The sequence below is a fragment of the Silurus aristotelis genome (genome assembly GCF_946808225.1).
Source record: "Silurus aristotelis genome assembly, chromosome: 3".
NCBI classification, from domain to species: domain Eukaryota; kingdom Metazoa; phylum Chordata; class Actinopteri; order Siluriformes; family Siluridae; genus Silurus; species Silurus aristotelis.
In genome coordinates, this window is record NC_139576.1 from 31,106,700 (window position 1) to 31,122,807 (window position 16,108).

Below are 16,108 nucleotides of genomic sequence, written 5' to 3' on the forward strand. Positions count from 1 at the left end.
AGGGGAGATGATTGAAGATGTGATTGGGTCAGCCCAATTTCTGTAAGGACTATACAATGTGTGTATGCAGTATAAGTGACTTGTACCTTATTGTTTATTTGTGTTGCTTTGAGTGTATGAACTTTATTAATAGTGAAAATCATTAATGAAGAACAAATAAATAAATCCTGCGTTCATTGCGCCCCACCTGTCATGTCTTTATTCCCCAATAGAGGGCCGCGTCCCACACTTTGAGATCCACTGAGCTAGGCTAACTAGCCGGCTAATTAATCTTAGCTTCAATCGTTTTCATCCTCAGTCTAAATATTGTACATTTAGTGAGCTATAAATAAACTATACGTATCATAATAATGTAAAATATAATGTATTCCTCTTTTTGGTCAAATTTCAGTCAGATATTCTAAAAAACTAGTTAACACAAAAACAACGCTAGCAAACCCGGCTAGCATGAGGCTAATTATGATGTCTCCTACACTATTAGCAGAAATGTCAGTTTCTGCTCACTGCAACATTTCTGGAAATATTATCTCTCTTTTATTCTTTATTTTTTAGTCAAATTTATCAGCTTTTTCCTGCAAGTCTTTGAATTATGTATGTGAACAGACTAATCAACGCAGGGTTTGCTTTCAGTGCTAGCAAATCATCCGAGGGAAGGGGCGGGGCTTGTACAGAGTATATACCGCCATCACTCGGCCCTGTGGTCACGTGGTCGTTTATGTTAATAACTTCCTGATGTGTTTTTTTCTTCTTTCATTTGCCTCTGCGGCGAATATATAAATTTAGTTGTGTATTTGTTTGTATTATTTCATTTAACGTAAACAAGAGGAAAAGAAGATTGCATTTTTTTCCTTATAGCGCCAACCAATCAACTGTGAAAAGGGGCGGGACTTGTACAGAGATGTAGTTCTTAAGCTGTGATTAAACTGTTATTTTGTCCGGCCTGTACGTAGCCTAGTGGTTACGTATCTGGTTGCAGTGCTCATTGCAGGACAAAGTCGCGGTTCGAATCCCGTGGTGGCGTCTCATGCTAATGAGATATAAACTGCAACCAGGCAGGCTGTTGTTTTGGGATTATATATATCTTCTTTTTTTCACACCCACAATTATTTATATCTTTGTGTATCTTTTTTAGGTATTAATGTATTTAAAATGTAAACAATGTTTTTTATTTATTTTTTTCATTTTTTGTAGCTTTGGGCTCTTTTAACCAGACAGGTTACAAAGTATGTATTTTAATAATGTATTAAAGATGTAATATATTTATATTATATGATTTATTTATTTGTGTATATATTGTTTTCAAATTCTCAGGCTCTGTGCAGAACTGATGTATTTGTTCTTCTCCTTTAGTATGTTTTTGTCTCTCTGAATTCTTGCTCAGTCTTCAGAAATGTCTGAATGTGTGTGAATGTGGATGTTGTTATAGGAAATCCATCAACTTTGCAGTGATGACAGAACCTCGGCTTCATGGAGGCCACATGGCACCACTCTTTAACTGATTATTTCTCTGTAAGTGCAGAACTCTGTGTTTCTTTTCCTCACAATATAAAACCAGACAAAAGCAGAAAAAAGTTTAAATAACATTTTTTTTCCTTTCTTAAATTTCAGCAGTTTTTATTTATCCCCATTTCTTTCAACTTTTTCTTTTCATGTGAATGAAAATAAATCACTTGTCACTGTGTGCTGTAATATTTTTGCTGGAAATTGCAATAAATAAAGTGCTTAAAATGTATGCATTGTTTTCTTAATGTACTTATTTAACTTTAACACTTATATTAATTTATTTCAGCTTCTCCCATTAGGGGGCGCCACAGCGGATCCTCCACATGTTTGATTTGGCACGTTTTTACGCTGGATGCCCTTCCTAACGCAACCCTTCACATTTATCCGGGCTTGGGACCGGCACTAAGTAGGGGCTGGGGTTGGTTCCCTGACCGGGGATCAAACCCGGGCCACAGCGGTGAGAGCGCCGCATCCTAACCACTAGACCACCAGGGAACCTGGGAGTTAACTTTAACACTTATTTTATCAAAAGTCTCTTTCATTATATGAGCCATGTTTTGTTTAAATTATTAATAATTCACGAGTCACTGTTCTATAAACAATAAAACATTTTAATTTTAATTACTGAAAATGCTACAAAAATGTCACATGATAAAATATAATAATGCAAACACACAAAGATACAAATACTATTTACAAATTATTTACATATTAGTGAGGGGTATTTAACAACAAATATAAATATTTATGATTAAAAATTTCCAAAGTGGGTTTAAAAAAAACAAACAAATAATAAACAACAATAGATACAAATATTAAATCCACAAAAATAGAATCATGGATGCAGATGAAGGACTGGATGCAGATGAAGGACTGGATGCAGATGAAGGACTGGCTGAAGGAGATGAACTTTGACTACCAGGCTGTAAAGACACATATTGTATATTATGAACTTAAGCATAATAATGATGATGATAATGACATATGAAGATCTTTTTAAATTACAGGAATCTGCATTGGTACATTTACATTAGGTTTGGCTGCTGAATTGTTGCTGAAGGATCCACCAAACCGTGACTTTGTAGACTAAAAAAGAGAGGCGACAGAACAGACTGACATTCATGTAAAATCATACATGTGCTGGAAATGTAAAGATCTGATTTCCCTTTTGAAGAAAACACAAATAATCTTCTATCCAATAAAAGACAATATGACTATAAAAGGCTTTGGGGACGTTCCAGAGATAATTGCGTGTGGAGTAAATACTGAAATATGAAAATAATGAATGAGCAGTGATAATGTAAGTGCAGGCTGTATAATGGTGGGGGTGGAGGTAGGGGGCGCTACAGCAGTAGGAGTGGAGTAAAGCAGGTGGAACACTTGCAGCAGGTGGAACACTTATGACCTGGTAAAAGAACAATAAAGAGTGTGGAAAACAGGTTTTATTCACATTTTAGTCTTGGTATTTTTTTACAGATCTAAATAAGAAGAAACATTGCAAAATCTAACATTCACACATTAATGAACCCTGGTGTGAGTACTGGAAAGAAAAACGCCAGCATGAAAAACAAAGAAAAATAAAGAAGCTCCGCTTGGTGAACTTTTGCCTGTCTGTCTTTCTTTCAGTGCATTTGTTACATAAACATCACTTTTATGAGATTTTGTAAATAAAAATAAATATTGCAACAACTATTACTGCATCCCACAGCAGAGGACATTTAAAGCACATGAGTTTGGTCACAAATATAGTTGTGCAGGTTCACAGTGATGTGACATGAAAGAGAGGATTACCTGAAAGTCTGAAATGAACACTTTAGGAGGGTGGAATCCACAAAGACGTTTCTGTGGTCCACCGAAAAGTTTCGACTGGCCGTGGACCTGCATTGGACATTTCTCACTCTGTACAAATAAAGACCTTTACGTAATGGAAAATGTGTTTAATCATCTTCTATTATACATTTTTGTCAGCACAAACCTTATGTAACAGATTAAACTATTTCTTCTGATGGGGAGCAGGTGTGTTTCCAGCTTCAGAGAATAACCCCAGTGCTGCCAAACCACCGCAGACGAGACGTCCACTCATCATCCTCTACCGCCCCAGACGAGACGTCCACTCATCGTCCTCTACCGCCACAGACGAGACGTCCACTCATCGTCCTCTACCGCCACAGACGAGACGTCCACTCATCGTCCTCTACCGCCACAAACGAGACGTCCACTCATCGTCCTCTACCGCCACAAACGAGACGTCCACTCATCGTCCTCTACCGCCACAGACGAGACGTCCACTCATCATCTACCGCCCCAGACGAGACGTCCACTCATCGTCCTCTACCGCCCCAGACGAGACGTCCACTCAACGTCCTCTACCGCCACAGATGAGACGTCCACTCATCGTCTCCTAAAGCCTTTTGAGACATTTTAGACATGTCTGAGACATTTGAAACATGTTTTTGTTTAAAAAGATTTTTCTGAACCTTTTTGATCTTGTAGAAAGCACGAGACGAATCATGTTTCCTAAAGAGGTAATGCGAGTTCTAATGTTCTTCCTCCTCGTCCCAGCAAAACAACTTTCACCTCCAGTAAACCAGATTATGTTTGTTTCCAATGTTTCTTCTATGCATGAAACACTTCTGTACATTGTTCACTTCACACAGTAAAGACTTAACAATAAATCACTATCACACATTGATGAAACACTGTGAGCAGAAACCCTATTAGATTTCGAGTCTAACGCCTTCACCACTCAGCCATCACAGCAGCAGTTCCTGTCCTTTGTAACCCTGAGCTTTTTAACAGGAGCAACATTCTGGCTAACAGCAGAACACACTAACCAACTGCACAACAGAGATCTTTCATTAACATCTCCTTTGGTGGTTTGAATAAACCACGTTTGGCTCTAAACCAGCAGTCAGTAACCGGCGTGTGTTTTGCATGAGGCCCATGTGACATGAGACTCTTAATCTCAGGGTGCTGGATTTGTGTTCTTAACAAAAAACAAAAACAAAAAAAAAAAACACTTGACTGGTGTACACACATTCTGGAGACACAGAAGGTAAAAAGGGGAAAAAGCCACACAGAAGGTGAGGTGATGAACTGAAGTCAGATGGTAGGAAGTAAAAGATACTGCAGAATGAAAAAATTTAGGAAAGAGGAGAAAACAGTGAGGGTGAGGAGAAGATTCATATGGAAGTCTGTTTCTGCCACATAAAAAAAAGGTTTACCCAAAAAAGTTTTTTTTCTCACAATTGCAACTTTTTTAGGCAGTCGGGCAGCGTCACCTCCTCTGTAGTGCCAGAAAGCTTCACATATTTAAAATAAAATGTGCTTTAATCAATAAAATCACATGATATTAATCTGAGCCTCTGAACCCTGGAGAGAACTCTGTCTAACAATCAGCTCTGGAGGAGACGGAACAAGACAGATGAAGCAGAGGAGCCTCGTTCACACACCAACAGCTTCAAACTTCAGACCCACAAAATGGTTACCGGTGGAGGCACCAGAAATGTTGGATGTTTATAAGTAAATAAAGTCAGAGTTTATTTATTTATATATTTGTATTTGCATTTTTATGTAATATGCCAATTAAATGCTTTAAATGAGTTTAGTTTTCACAGACTACTAAAATAATCGATAGCTGCAGCCCCAAATATAACTACTAAATATAGTTATAGTGTGTGTGTGTGTGTGTGTGTGTGTGTGTGTGTGTGTAGTGTCCTGGTAGATCTGGACTTCACTCACAGATGCTGAAGGAGCTTTAACTGAATTTTATCCTTGTCCTGGTTTCTCCTCCACAGCTGGAATTTGAGCTGCAGCTGGTTTCTCCTCCACAGCTGGATCTTGAGCTGGATGTGGGTGGACTCTGGTTGTGGTGGTTCCTCTCAGTCTCGCGCTACTTATGAGTTTAAAGTGTTGATGGAGCTGTAACACAACAGAGACACTGCTCTTACACACTGCTGTTAGTCTTTATGCCGACACCAGCAAAATTACCCCCTGATGCTGACTGAAATCCCCTCATATGACCAAACCCACCCTTTATATTAATAGATTACACTTTAAGGTCGTTAAAAAGTTTGCCGTCAAGATTCTCTTTCGCCAAATTTGTCGCCTCTTGAGATTTTAATTGGAAGAGTTCAGACCCTTTTGTCTACGTCTCGTAACCGACAACCTTCAGGAGGGACGTCATGTCAACACACAATTCATATTAAACAGATCTAATACAGGACTTTAGTAAAACAAACAAATTTATTTTACTACTACTTACACACTTACCAGCTACCTGATGTTCAATAGTAGAAAAATGTTCAATAGAGCGACTGTACGACTGCTGGAACAGTGAGTTTCCAAACTTTATGGGTTTTTATTCTCTTTGAAACACTGAGTTTATTATTTATTATTAGAGTTGCAACAATAATCACATAATAATCGATAATGAAATTGGTTGTGAGTGAATGCTGTTATCCTCATCATGTGAAAATGGTGTAGTTTATTGAAGTGTTATTGTGTAAACTGTTTGTTTGTAACTTCGGGAGTCGCACTGGATCTGTTCTGTCGTGACTCGCGAGCATCAGGTTGCGCAATCGACTCGATCAGTTCAAATACTGTTTTTACTTTATTTATACTGATTATTTTCCTGTAATATCACATTCCCAATGTATTATCCATACTGTAGAATTGTCTGTGTCATGTGATTTGATCACATTTTGTTCATATTAGAACAAAGAGAGCTGCATCAGACATGCCACCACCCAGTGCTGCTAAAAAGCCTCGACTTGCTGCACCTCACAAACATACAACACAATCCCTCATCACTAGTGCATTAAAAACACTCCAGGATTCCTGTGCAGATGTTTTATCTCCAAACTGGATTGATGCACTATTTAAAGGGAAATGTGAACTTTCTTCTCTCACAGAGGAAGAAAAATCTGTCATTTCCAAGTTTTGTGTGAACGAGGTAAGTGATTATCTTCTGTTTTATTTAGTGTGCATTCAATTCAAACGCATGCATTTAATTTAGTGTACATGCAATTCTATAGCTCTGGATTTGAGTTTTCTCAGTTTTAATAGTTAATCCATAATTCACTGGTCCTGATGTTCTGAAATTGAACAGTAGATGTAATTTGTCATGTAAAAATGTTTACTCCAGGTTTTGGTTTATACAAAGTCGAGTAGTTTTCCTAAACCTAATCTACAGTCCAGTCTTAACCCCCTAATATTTGTTTTAAAAACATGATTGGTTGAACTTTTTTTGGTTGAAATTTTTCTTCTGTCTCATTTAGTCGTTAGCAGAGACGTTTCTGAAAGCGGTTTTGGAGAAGATCAAGGCGGAGAAAGAGTCTATGGGACATGAACTCCTGCAGTCTCTCTGTAGGGTTTATGTGGGCTTGTGTCAAAAGAGAGGAGACTCTCATAAAGCACATGCCCTCGCCTACAGATTTCTTAAAGAAGGTGAGATTATATTGACATTTCATTATATATTTACTAAAAAAAAAAAATAAATAAATAAATAAATAAACAAATAAATAAATAAATAAAAGATATATAAAGAAGCCAGTTGTGTTCTGTTTTTGGTTCTGTATTTCTTCCTATACAGTGTATTTTAAATATGTGATATAATTTTATTTCCTTTGCAGACTTTTCTCAAGCCCCAAAACTGATAATGGTCATGGTGACAGCATGGCCAAGTGTTTTCTCCTGTAACAGCCCTTTATGCAGAGCCGTTCACATCGTGTGCAAAATGAAGGCATACGGAAAGGTGTATTACTTGCTCAGCAAATTTCTGCACTGGGATACAGTAAGTAGCTGATTCTCATCACAACAGTCACCAGAACAGTCATTAAACATCGTTTTTTAACTGGAATTTTTATGTGTTTTACTTCATTCTTAATCTACTTTTAATTTCCAATGTCCATGTGATCTATGGAGCAAATTCATTATAAATTCATGTAGAATTAAATCAATAAGTATCTATCACTATTCTACATCACTATTTTAGTCTTTTTTTATTAGTGTAGTGTATTAGTGCTGATAACCAGCAGCAAAGAAACTGCACTTAACTCCAGCGTTAATGACGCTGTTTATGATCAAAATGATCAGATCAGTGCAATAAACATGCAAATAAATCTGTGTTTCATAATATACTAATAAAGGAAGTGATATAGAACCATGTGACACTGTGCTCACTACTGAATAAACAAACTAAATCTGTGCCTCAAATTACATACTCATGAACTATTCTAGAGCATTATTTACTCCTGCTACTGTCTGATACATAAACCCTTTAGGAACGTGTGCTACTTTGCATGTGTATCTAAAATCTTTTCTAGGACTCCTCCTTACATAAGAGTAATAAATGGAAGTTATAAAAAGAGCAGAATGTACAGTTAGAGCTCTACCTCAGTATTTCAATCATCTGCACTTGTGATTGGTTGTGACCTTTCAGTTATGATCATATTATTGTAAACATTGTTTCATTGATCTGGTTTTTAAAGAAATGATGTATTTTCTGACAGGAGCCTCCTGGAGACACCTACAGAGCCATCACCAGCACACTGACGGCTCTTCTGAAAGACAAAAGTCTGACTTTCCAGAAGAGCAGTTGGTATGGTGATGATCTCTGTCCTGCTGCCTGGGACTACGTATTCAGCCTGGACCTTCTCTGTGCACAACTGGGCTGGATTTGGACCGACTCCCATGTTATACGGTACTGATTGTGAAACTGCTTCAACGTGTTTAATTCTCATCTTTTTAGTTTTTTTAAACATTTAATAGATTGCAAACCGGCAAATGTGAGACTCATATGAGACAGTGTGTCCCAAATACTGCAAAATTTCCATTCTTGTTGCATAAACTTCGAATTGATGGTATTCTATTACCGCCACAAGAAAACTTAATATGTCCAATTTTTTATTTAACAGAAAAAGTGTGTGGCTCATTTTGAATACTTGGCTGAAACAAAAACAAACAGAGGAAACAAAGTTCAGAAACGTCTCTGTAGCAGCAATATTCAGGCTACTTGGTAAGTTTCCTGTAAATTCTGTTTTAGAGCATTATCTCTTATTATTTCTGGATTCTTCTGTTTTTACTCATGTTCTTTGTCCATCTCAAACAGGGCGACTTGGCCAAAATGGCCTTAAGGAGAACGTGGCAGCATCAGTCGAGGATCTGGTGAAACGTGTAAATGAGTTCAGGGGGCAAAATGGTATCAAATAAACAAGTCCTTTATCAAACTTTATCTTTATTCTTTGATGTTTAGTTCTTTATCAACAGAAAAGTGCTTTAGCAAGTCCTAATTTTATGATGGATTTTGTGTGCAGATTTGCCGTGGGAGGTGCAGCTCGCAGTGGTTTATGCCACTCATGATCTGGCACCCAGCAGCCCCAAAGTCGCTCTGAACGCTTTGGAGTCGTGGAAAAAAGACCTCACAAAGCCCGTTCCTCCAGCCGTCACCAAGTGCCTTCAGCAGATCAGCTTCCTCTGTTCTCACATAAAGACAAAAAAAATTATCACAATAAATAATGTTTAATAGATTAGGTTTTTTAAAATATTTTTGTACAAAAATAAATAAAATACATAATAGATCTGCACAGTGTTATTGATTGTCTCTTTACAGTGGCGGGTCGTGCATTTCACACATAATCATCTGCCTTCAGTCCAATCATCCTCTTAATAACATCAATATGATGCCACAGCTGTAGAAACCATCATTATTATACAGCATATAATACATGCAGTATAACAGAGCGCATGCAGATTCTTGTGCATTTTCCTCGCATTACAGTTTTCCTGCTGTTTTTAAATTAAGTCAAATTATGTGTTTTTGTACAGATTCTACAAAGAAGATGCAAAAAGTATAAATGGCTCATGAAAAAGCTTAACAACTTTGGGTTGACCTTTATATAATGTCGTTTATACTTTAATAACACTTTAACCCAAATTCATTTTTAACAGCACAAATTGTATTAATGCGCAATTAATGCAGCACACATGTTTCCATTTTTATTAAAAAAATAAATGAATAAATATAAAAAAAGGAGAAAATTAAAAACTTTAACACAACAAACATTTATTCACGACATCCTTTCTTTTCCTCAGATATTGTTAGAATTTTATCATGTAAAAAGTTCAATCTTGGAGAGGTTTTCCATACGATCTACAATGTCTTTTCTGATCAGGGAAGAATCACACAGCACACAGAATGGCGCAAATGTTCTTCTTTAGTTAATTGCAGATAACAGACAAGTATATATACACACTGAGAAAACCCGAGCTAAAACTGTTCCTGATTGGGTAAGAAAACATAGTAACCAGAGATGTGTGAACTCAGGGTTTAGCTCTGAAGCTGGAAACACACCTGCTCCCCGTCAGAAGAAATGGTTTGATCTGTTACATAAGGTTTGTGCTGACAAAAATGTATAAGAGAAGATGATTAAAAACATTTCCCATAACCTAAAGGTCTTTATTTGTACAGAGTGAGAAATGTCCAATGCAGGTCTACGGCCAGTCGAAACTTTTCGGTGGACCACAGAAACGTCTTTGTGGATTCCACACTCCTAAAGTGTTCATTTCAGACTTTCAGGTAATCCTCTCTTTCATGTCACGTCACTGTGAACCTGCACAACTATATTTGTGACCAAACTCCTGTGCTTTAAATGTCCTCTGCTGTGTGATGCAGAAATAGTTGTTGCAATATTTATTTTTATTTACAAAATCTCAATAGATTGATGTTTACATCCCTTATTATATATAACAATGTTTGTTTTATTTACACCCATGTCTCATCCAGTTATTAAATAGAGGAACCACTGAGATCAGTATAAAAGGCATATTTTTAATAATTTATTTATTTTTTAAAGCTTCGAAGTTTTAAGCACAGTTTTTATTTATGACCTGCGTAACTCATATAAAACATGGCAAACAAGAATAAAAAATTACAATAGATTTCTATTTTTTAAATTGCCTTCAAATTTTGCCGTTATGAGACCATTTATTACTAATTTTAATGTTAAAGTGTGTTATATTTATAGATCTTCATATCACTTCACTTCTGCCCTCAGACTCTCACTAGTGTACAGAGATGATTGTGGATTAAACATATTAATGTGTGAATGTTAGATTTTGCAATGTTTCTTCTTATTTAGATCTGTAAAAAATACCAAGACTAAAAGGTGAATAAAACCTGTTTTCCACAATCTTTATTGTTCTTTTACCAGGTCGTAAGTGTTCCACCTGCTGCAAGTGTTCCACCTGCTTTACTCCACTCCTACTGCTGTAGCGCCCCCTACCTCCACCCCCACCATTATACAGCCTGCACTTACATTATCACTGCTCATTCATTATTTTCATATTTCAGTATTTACTCCACACGCAATTATCTCTGGAACGTCCCCAAAGCCTTTTATAGTCATATTGTCTTTTATTGGATAGAAGATTATTTGTGTTTTCTTCAAAAGGGAAATCAGATCTTTACATTTCCAGCACATGTATGATTTTACATGAATGTCAGTCTGTTCTGTCTCCTCTCTTTTTTAGTTTACGAAGTCACGGTTTGGTGGATCCTTCAGCAACAATTCAGCAGCCAAACCTAATGTAAATGTACCAATGCAGATTCCTGTAATTTAAAAAGATCTTCATATGTCATTATCATCATCATTATTATGCTCAAGTTCATAATATACAATATGTGTCTTTACAGCCTGGTAGTCAAAGTTCATCTCCTCCAGCCAGTCCTTCATCTGCATCCAGTCCTTCATCTGCATCCAGTCCTTCATCTGCATCCAGACCTTCATCTGCATCCAGTCCTTCATCTGCATCCAGTCCTTCATCTGCATCCAGACCTTCATCTGCATCCAGTCCTTCATCTGCATCCAGACCTTCATCTGCATCCAGTCCTTCATCTGCATCCAGACCTTCATCTGCATCCAGTCCTTCATCTGCATCCAGACCTTCATCTGCATCCAGTCCTTCATCTGCATCCATGATTCTGTTTTTGTGGATTTAATATTTGTATCTATTGTTGTTTATTTGGTTGTTTTTTTTAAACCCACTTTGGAACTTTTTAATCATAAATGTTTATATTTGTTGTTAAATACCCCTCACTAATATGTACATAATTTGTAAATAGTATTTGTATCTTTGTGTGTTTGCATTATTATATTTTATCATGTGACATTTTTGTAGCATTTTCAGTAATGAAAAATAAAATGTTTTATTGTTCATAGAACAGTGACTCGTGAATTATTCTGTGAACCTGCTGAACCCATTATCATCTTTATTATTATTATTATTATTACTGTTATATATATATATATATATATATATATATATATATATATATATATATATATATATATTTATTTATTTATTTATTTTTTTAATTCCACTTAATATTAAAAGAGACTTTTGATAAAATAAGTGTTAAAGTTAACTCCCAGGTTCCCTGGTGGTCTAGTGGTTAGGATGCGCTCACCGCTGTGGCCCGGGTTCGATCCCCGGTCAGGGAACCAACCCCAGCCCCTCTTAGCGCCGGTCCCAAGCCCGGATAAATGGGGAGGGTTGCGTTAGGAAAGGCATCCAGCGTAAAAACATGTGCCAAATCAAACATGTGGAGGATCCGCTGTGGCGCCCCCTAATGGGAGAAGCTGAAAGAAATTAATATAAGTGTTAAAGTTAAATAAGTACATTAAGAAAACAATGCATACATTTTAAGCACTTACTTTATTGCAATTTCCAGCAAAAATATTACAGCACACAGTGACAAGTGATTTATTTTCATTCACATGAAAAGAAAAAATTGAATGAAATGAGAATAAATAAAAACTGCTGAAATTTAAGAAAGGAAAAAAAAAATTTATTCTGTCATCACTGCAAAGTTGATGGATTTCCTATAACAACATCCACATTCACACACATTCAGACATTTCTGAAGACTGAGCAAGAATTCAGAGAGACAAAAACATACTAAAGGAGAACAAATACATCAGTTCTGCACAGAGCCTGAGAATTTGAAAACAAGATATACACAAATAAATAAATCATATTATATAAATATATTACATCTTTAATACATTATTAAAATACATACTTTGTAACCTGTCTAGTTAAAAGAGCCCAAAGCTACAAAAAATAAAAAAATAAAAAATTTCAATATTTAAACTTAACAGAAAAAAGGTCTCTTTTCACATTGTTTACATCTTAAATACATTAATACCTAAAAAAGATACACAAAGATATAAATAATTCTGGGTGGGAAAAAAAAAAAATATATATATAATCCCAAAACAACAGCCTGCTTGGTTGCAGTTTATATCTCATTAGCATGAGACGCCACCACGGGATTCGAACCGCGACTTTGTCCCGCAATGAGCACTGCAACCAGATACGTAACCACTAGGCTACGTACAGGCCGGACAAAATTACAGTTTAATCACAGCTTAAGAACTACATCTCTGTACAAGTCCCGCCCCTTTTCACAGTTGATTGGTTGGCGCTGTAAGGAAAAAAAAGGCAATCTTCTTTTCCTCTTGTTTACGTTAAATGAAATAATACAAACAAATACACAAATAAATTTATATATTCGCCGCAGAGGCAAAAGAAAGAAGAAAAAAAACACATCAGAAAGTTATTAACATAAACGAACTTGTGACCACTAGGGCCGCGTGATGGCGCTATATACTCTGTACAAGTCCCGCCCCTTCTCTCGTATGATTGGCTAGCACTGAAAGCAAACCCTGCGTTGATTAGTCTGTTCACATACATAATTCATAGACGTGCAGGAAAAAGCTGATCAATTTGACTAAAAACTAAAGAATAAAAGAGAGATAATATTTCCAGAAATGTTGCAGTGAGCAGAAACTGACATTTCGGCTAATATTGTAGGAGACATAAAAATTAGCCTCATGCTAACCGGGTTTGCTAGCGCTGTTTTTGTGTTAATTTATTTCTTAGAATATCTGACTAACATTTGACCAAAAAGAGAAATACATTCTATTTTACATTATTATAATACGTATAGTTTATGTATAGCTCACTAAATGTACAATATTTAGACTGAGGATGAAAACGATTGAAGCTAAGATTAATTAGCCGGCTAGTTAGCCTAGCTCCGTGGATCTCAAAGTGTGGGACGCGGCCCTCTAGTGGGGAATAAAGACATGACAGGTGGGGCGCAATGAACGGCAGGATTCATTTATTTGTTCTTCATTAATGATTTTCACTATTAATAAAGTTCATACACTCAAAGCAAAACAAATAAACAATTAGGAACAAGTCACTTATACTGCATACACACATTGTATAGTCCTTACAGAAATTGGGCTGACCCAATCACATCTTCAATCATCTCCCCTTTTGGGCTCTGTGTGAGCTTGCTGCATCAGATGGAGGTCATAATTAGTTTTAGGATTCATCAGTGTGGATTAGAGTTTTATTGTATTAATAAATTACACTTTTTTAAAAATAAATTTTTAATGTGTAAATTCTCACTCTTTTCTACCTGTTATTATATGGCTTTAGTGCTTTTATGAAATAGGAGTTCATTTACATAATCAGCGGTGTGCAAAGATGAGATGTGTTTGTGATCGTATGTAGTGGGCCGATCTGGACCAAAATGCCAGAGCTTGATTTTTTGTCCCAGTCCAGTTCTGCTTGGATCCTTCTCAGATAGTTTCCATATCTGTAAAGAGAACAGCAATAAGTTTCATTCCACACACTGACTCTGTGGACGTGTAGGGGTGTGTTTACCTTTTTCTCTTTGCATGGTGGATGTGTGTGTGTTCTTCTGTAGGACGGTCCAAGTATGTACCTGCTGCATGTGGCTGGACCTGAAAAGAAGTACAGATAAATGTAATGAGGTCGAGTGTGAGGGTTTTCCTGGACAGAAGAAAGTTCAGGCTTCCAAGTCTTTATTTTTTCATCGTGAATGAATCAGTGAATGAAAAAAACTGTCTTTACTCTAAATTAAACATTTCCTGCATGTTCATGGGACACTGTACTGTAGCGGTGTGTAAGTGTGTGTCACCTCGTCTCATCTCTCTGATCTCATCCTGATAATGCTGTCCGATTTGTTGCAACTGCCTGAGATACTCTTACACACACTTACACACACACACACACACACACACACACACACACACACACACACACACACACACACACACACACACACACACACACACACACACACACATTTCTGCAAGTATGAGCCCCTTTTCAGTTTTTCACTTGATCCCTCTTTAATTTAGAAGACAGTCAGAGACACCGGTTGTCCCTGTATTCTGTCTTGTGCTGCTTGTTGAGGTGCAGCGACTCTCTCATTGAGGAATCTGGACCATTCAGCATCTGCTGTACTTGACCTCAGACCCTGCATTTAAACAAAGTGAAGTAAGATTTCACATTTCAGTCAAAAAGATTCAGACCTTCTCCATGGTTTAAGGAGGATTCTGGTCTTCTAATATACATGTGGGTTTAAATCCCACTTCTGAAATGACAAAATATTATTTTATTTGATCTATTTAATGTCCAAATATTCACATTTGTATCTGTAATAATAACTGGATGTGGGTATGGTCTCAACTGTAAACACCTAAAAATGAAACAGTTTTAAATTAAATGTGAAGGAATAAGAAATAAATGATGTTTGTGATCTGGCACACTTGATATTGGACAAAGTGTAAGAACTGCTTTCCAACTTCTACAGCTTCATATCTACAGTGAGGGAAATAATTATTCAATCTCCTGCTCATTCTGTAAATGTACCCTCTTACAAATCCTATAACACACATATCTATCCATTCATCCACCCAAAGAGAGTAACTACTTGTGCTACTGCATGTAATTCTTGAATGATTAAAAAGGAAGTCTATGGCAAGCCAAAAGGGTCATAATTACGCCTTAGATTAAACGCGTTAACATTAAAAATGCCTTTAAATACGGCGTTTTAAACAGTATTGGCGCCGTAAAATACGCCGTTGTGATCACAAACCGCGTAAAAAGCGCATGAAAATACGTAAATGATGTCGTATTTGACGGCGTTTAGTACACAAGAAAAGCGCCGCTTTTTACGCCGTTCATATTGTCATGTGACGGCGTAAAAAACGGCGTTTTGGTTGCACAGAGCGCGCGTCTTTTACGGCGTTTTTTTTATAGTATAACGAGTCACCACCCATTGATTTCTTTTTTAAATGACTTTATTGAATAAATCAGATCCACAATATATACATCTTGTATCACATAAGACAATGGAACATTTCCGGTACATATGCAAACAGTGATAAATAGTGTTGACATGCAAAACAATTTGACAACTAAGTACATACTAGAAAGAAAGAAAAAAAATAAAAAATAATAATAATAATAATTTTCATCATATCATTTCATACACAATTCTTAACATAAAAAGTGGAGAAAAAGTATAAACAATCTTAAATTTACAAAAACGTAATAGTCTTTTAGGCTCCTCGTGAGCACACGTCTTCTACATTACAGATGATTGTCTCTGCATATTACATACATACATATACATACACACACACATACATATATATATATACACATACGCACACATATACATCTACATACACATGTATATACAGATACCTATCAACAT

The 16,108-nt window shown here is 36.4% G+C and overlaps 1 protein-coding gene and 2 long non-coding RNA genes across 3 annotated transcripts in view; 2 read left to right on the plus strand and 1 right to left on the minus strand.

The window, feature by feature from the left end:
* The window catches only part of LOC310724104, a 772,938-nt gene that overhangs the window by 457,192 nt on the left and 299,638 nt on the right, over nt 1-16,108 (minus strand). The window contains exon 2 of the long non-coding RNA XR_014532941.1: nt 3,565-3,791. This is a non-coding gene — a long non-coding RNA (uncharacterized lncRNA). The remainder of the gene's footprint in view (nt 1-3,564; nt 3,792-16,108) is intronic.
* LOC310723599 (little elongation complex subunit 1-like) lies at nt 6,242-8,213 on the plus strand (the record flags this gene model as incomplete). Its single annotated transcript, XM_083536860.1, has 4 exons — nt 6,242-6,457; nt 6,783-6,951; nt 7,137-7,297; nt 8,016-8,213. 4 exons carry the CDS (start codon nt 6,242-6,244, stop codon nt 8,211-8,213), a joined length of 744 nt encoding a protein of 247 aa, XP_083392986.1.
* On the plus strand, nt 8,443-8,956 carry LOC310724118. The gene is made up of 3 exons (XR_014532956.1): nt 8,443-8,521; nt 8,615-8,704; nt 8,820-8,956. It is a non-coding gene; the product is annotated as an uncharacterized lncRNA (long non-coding RNA).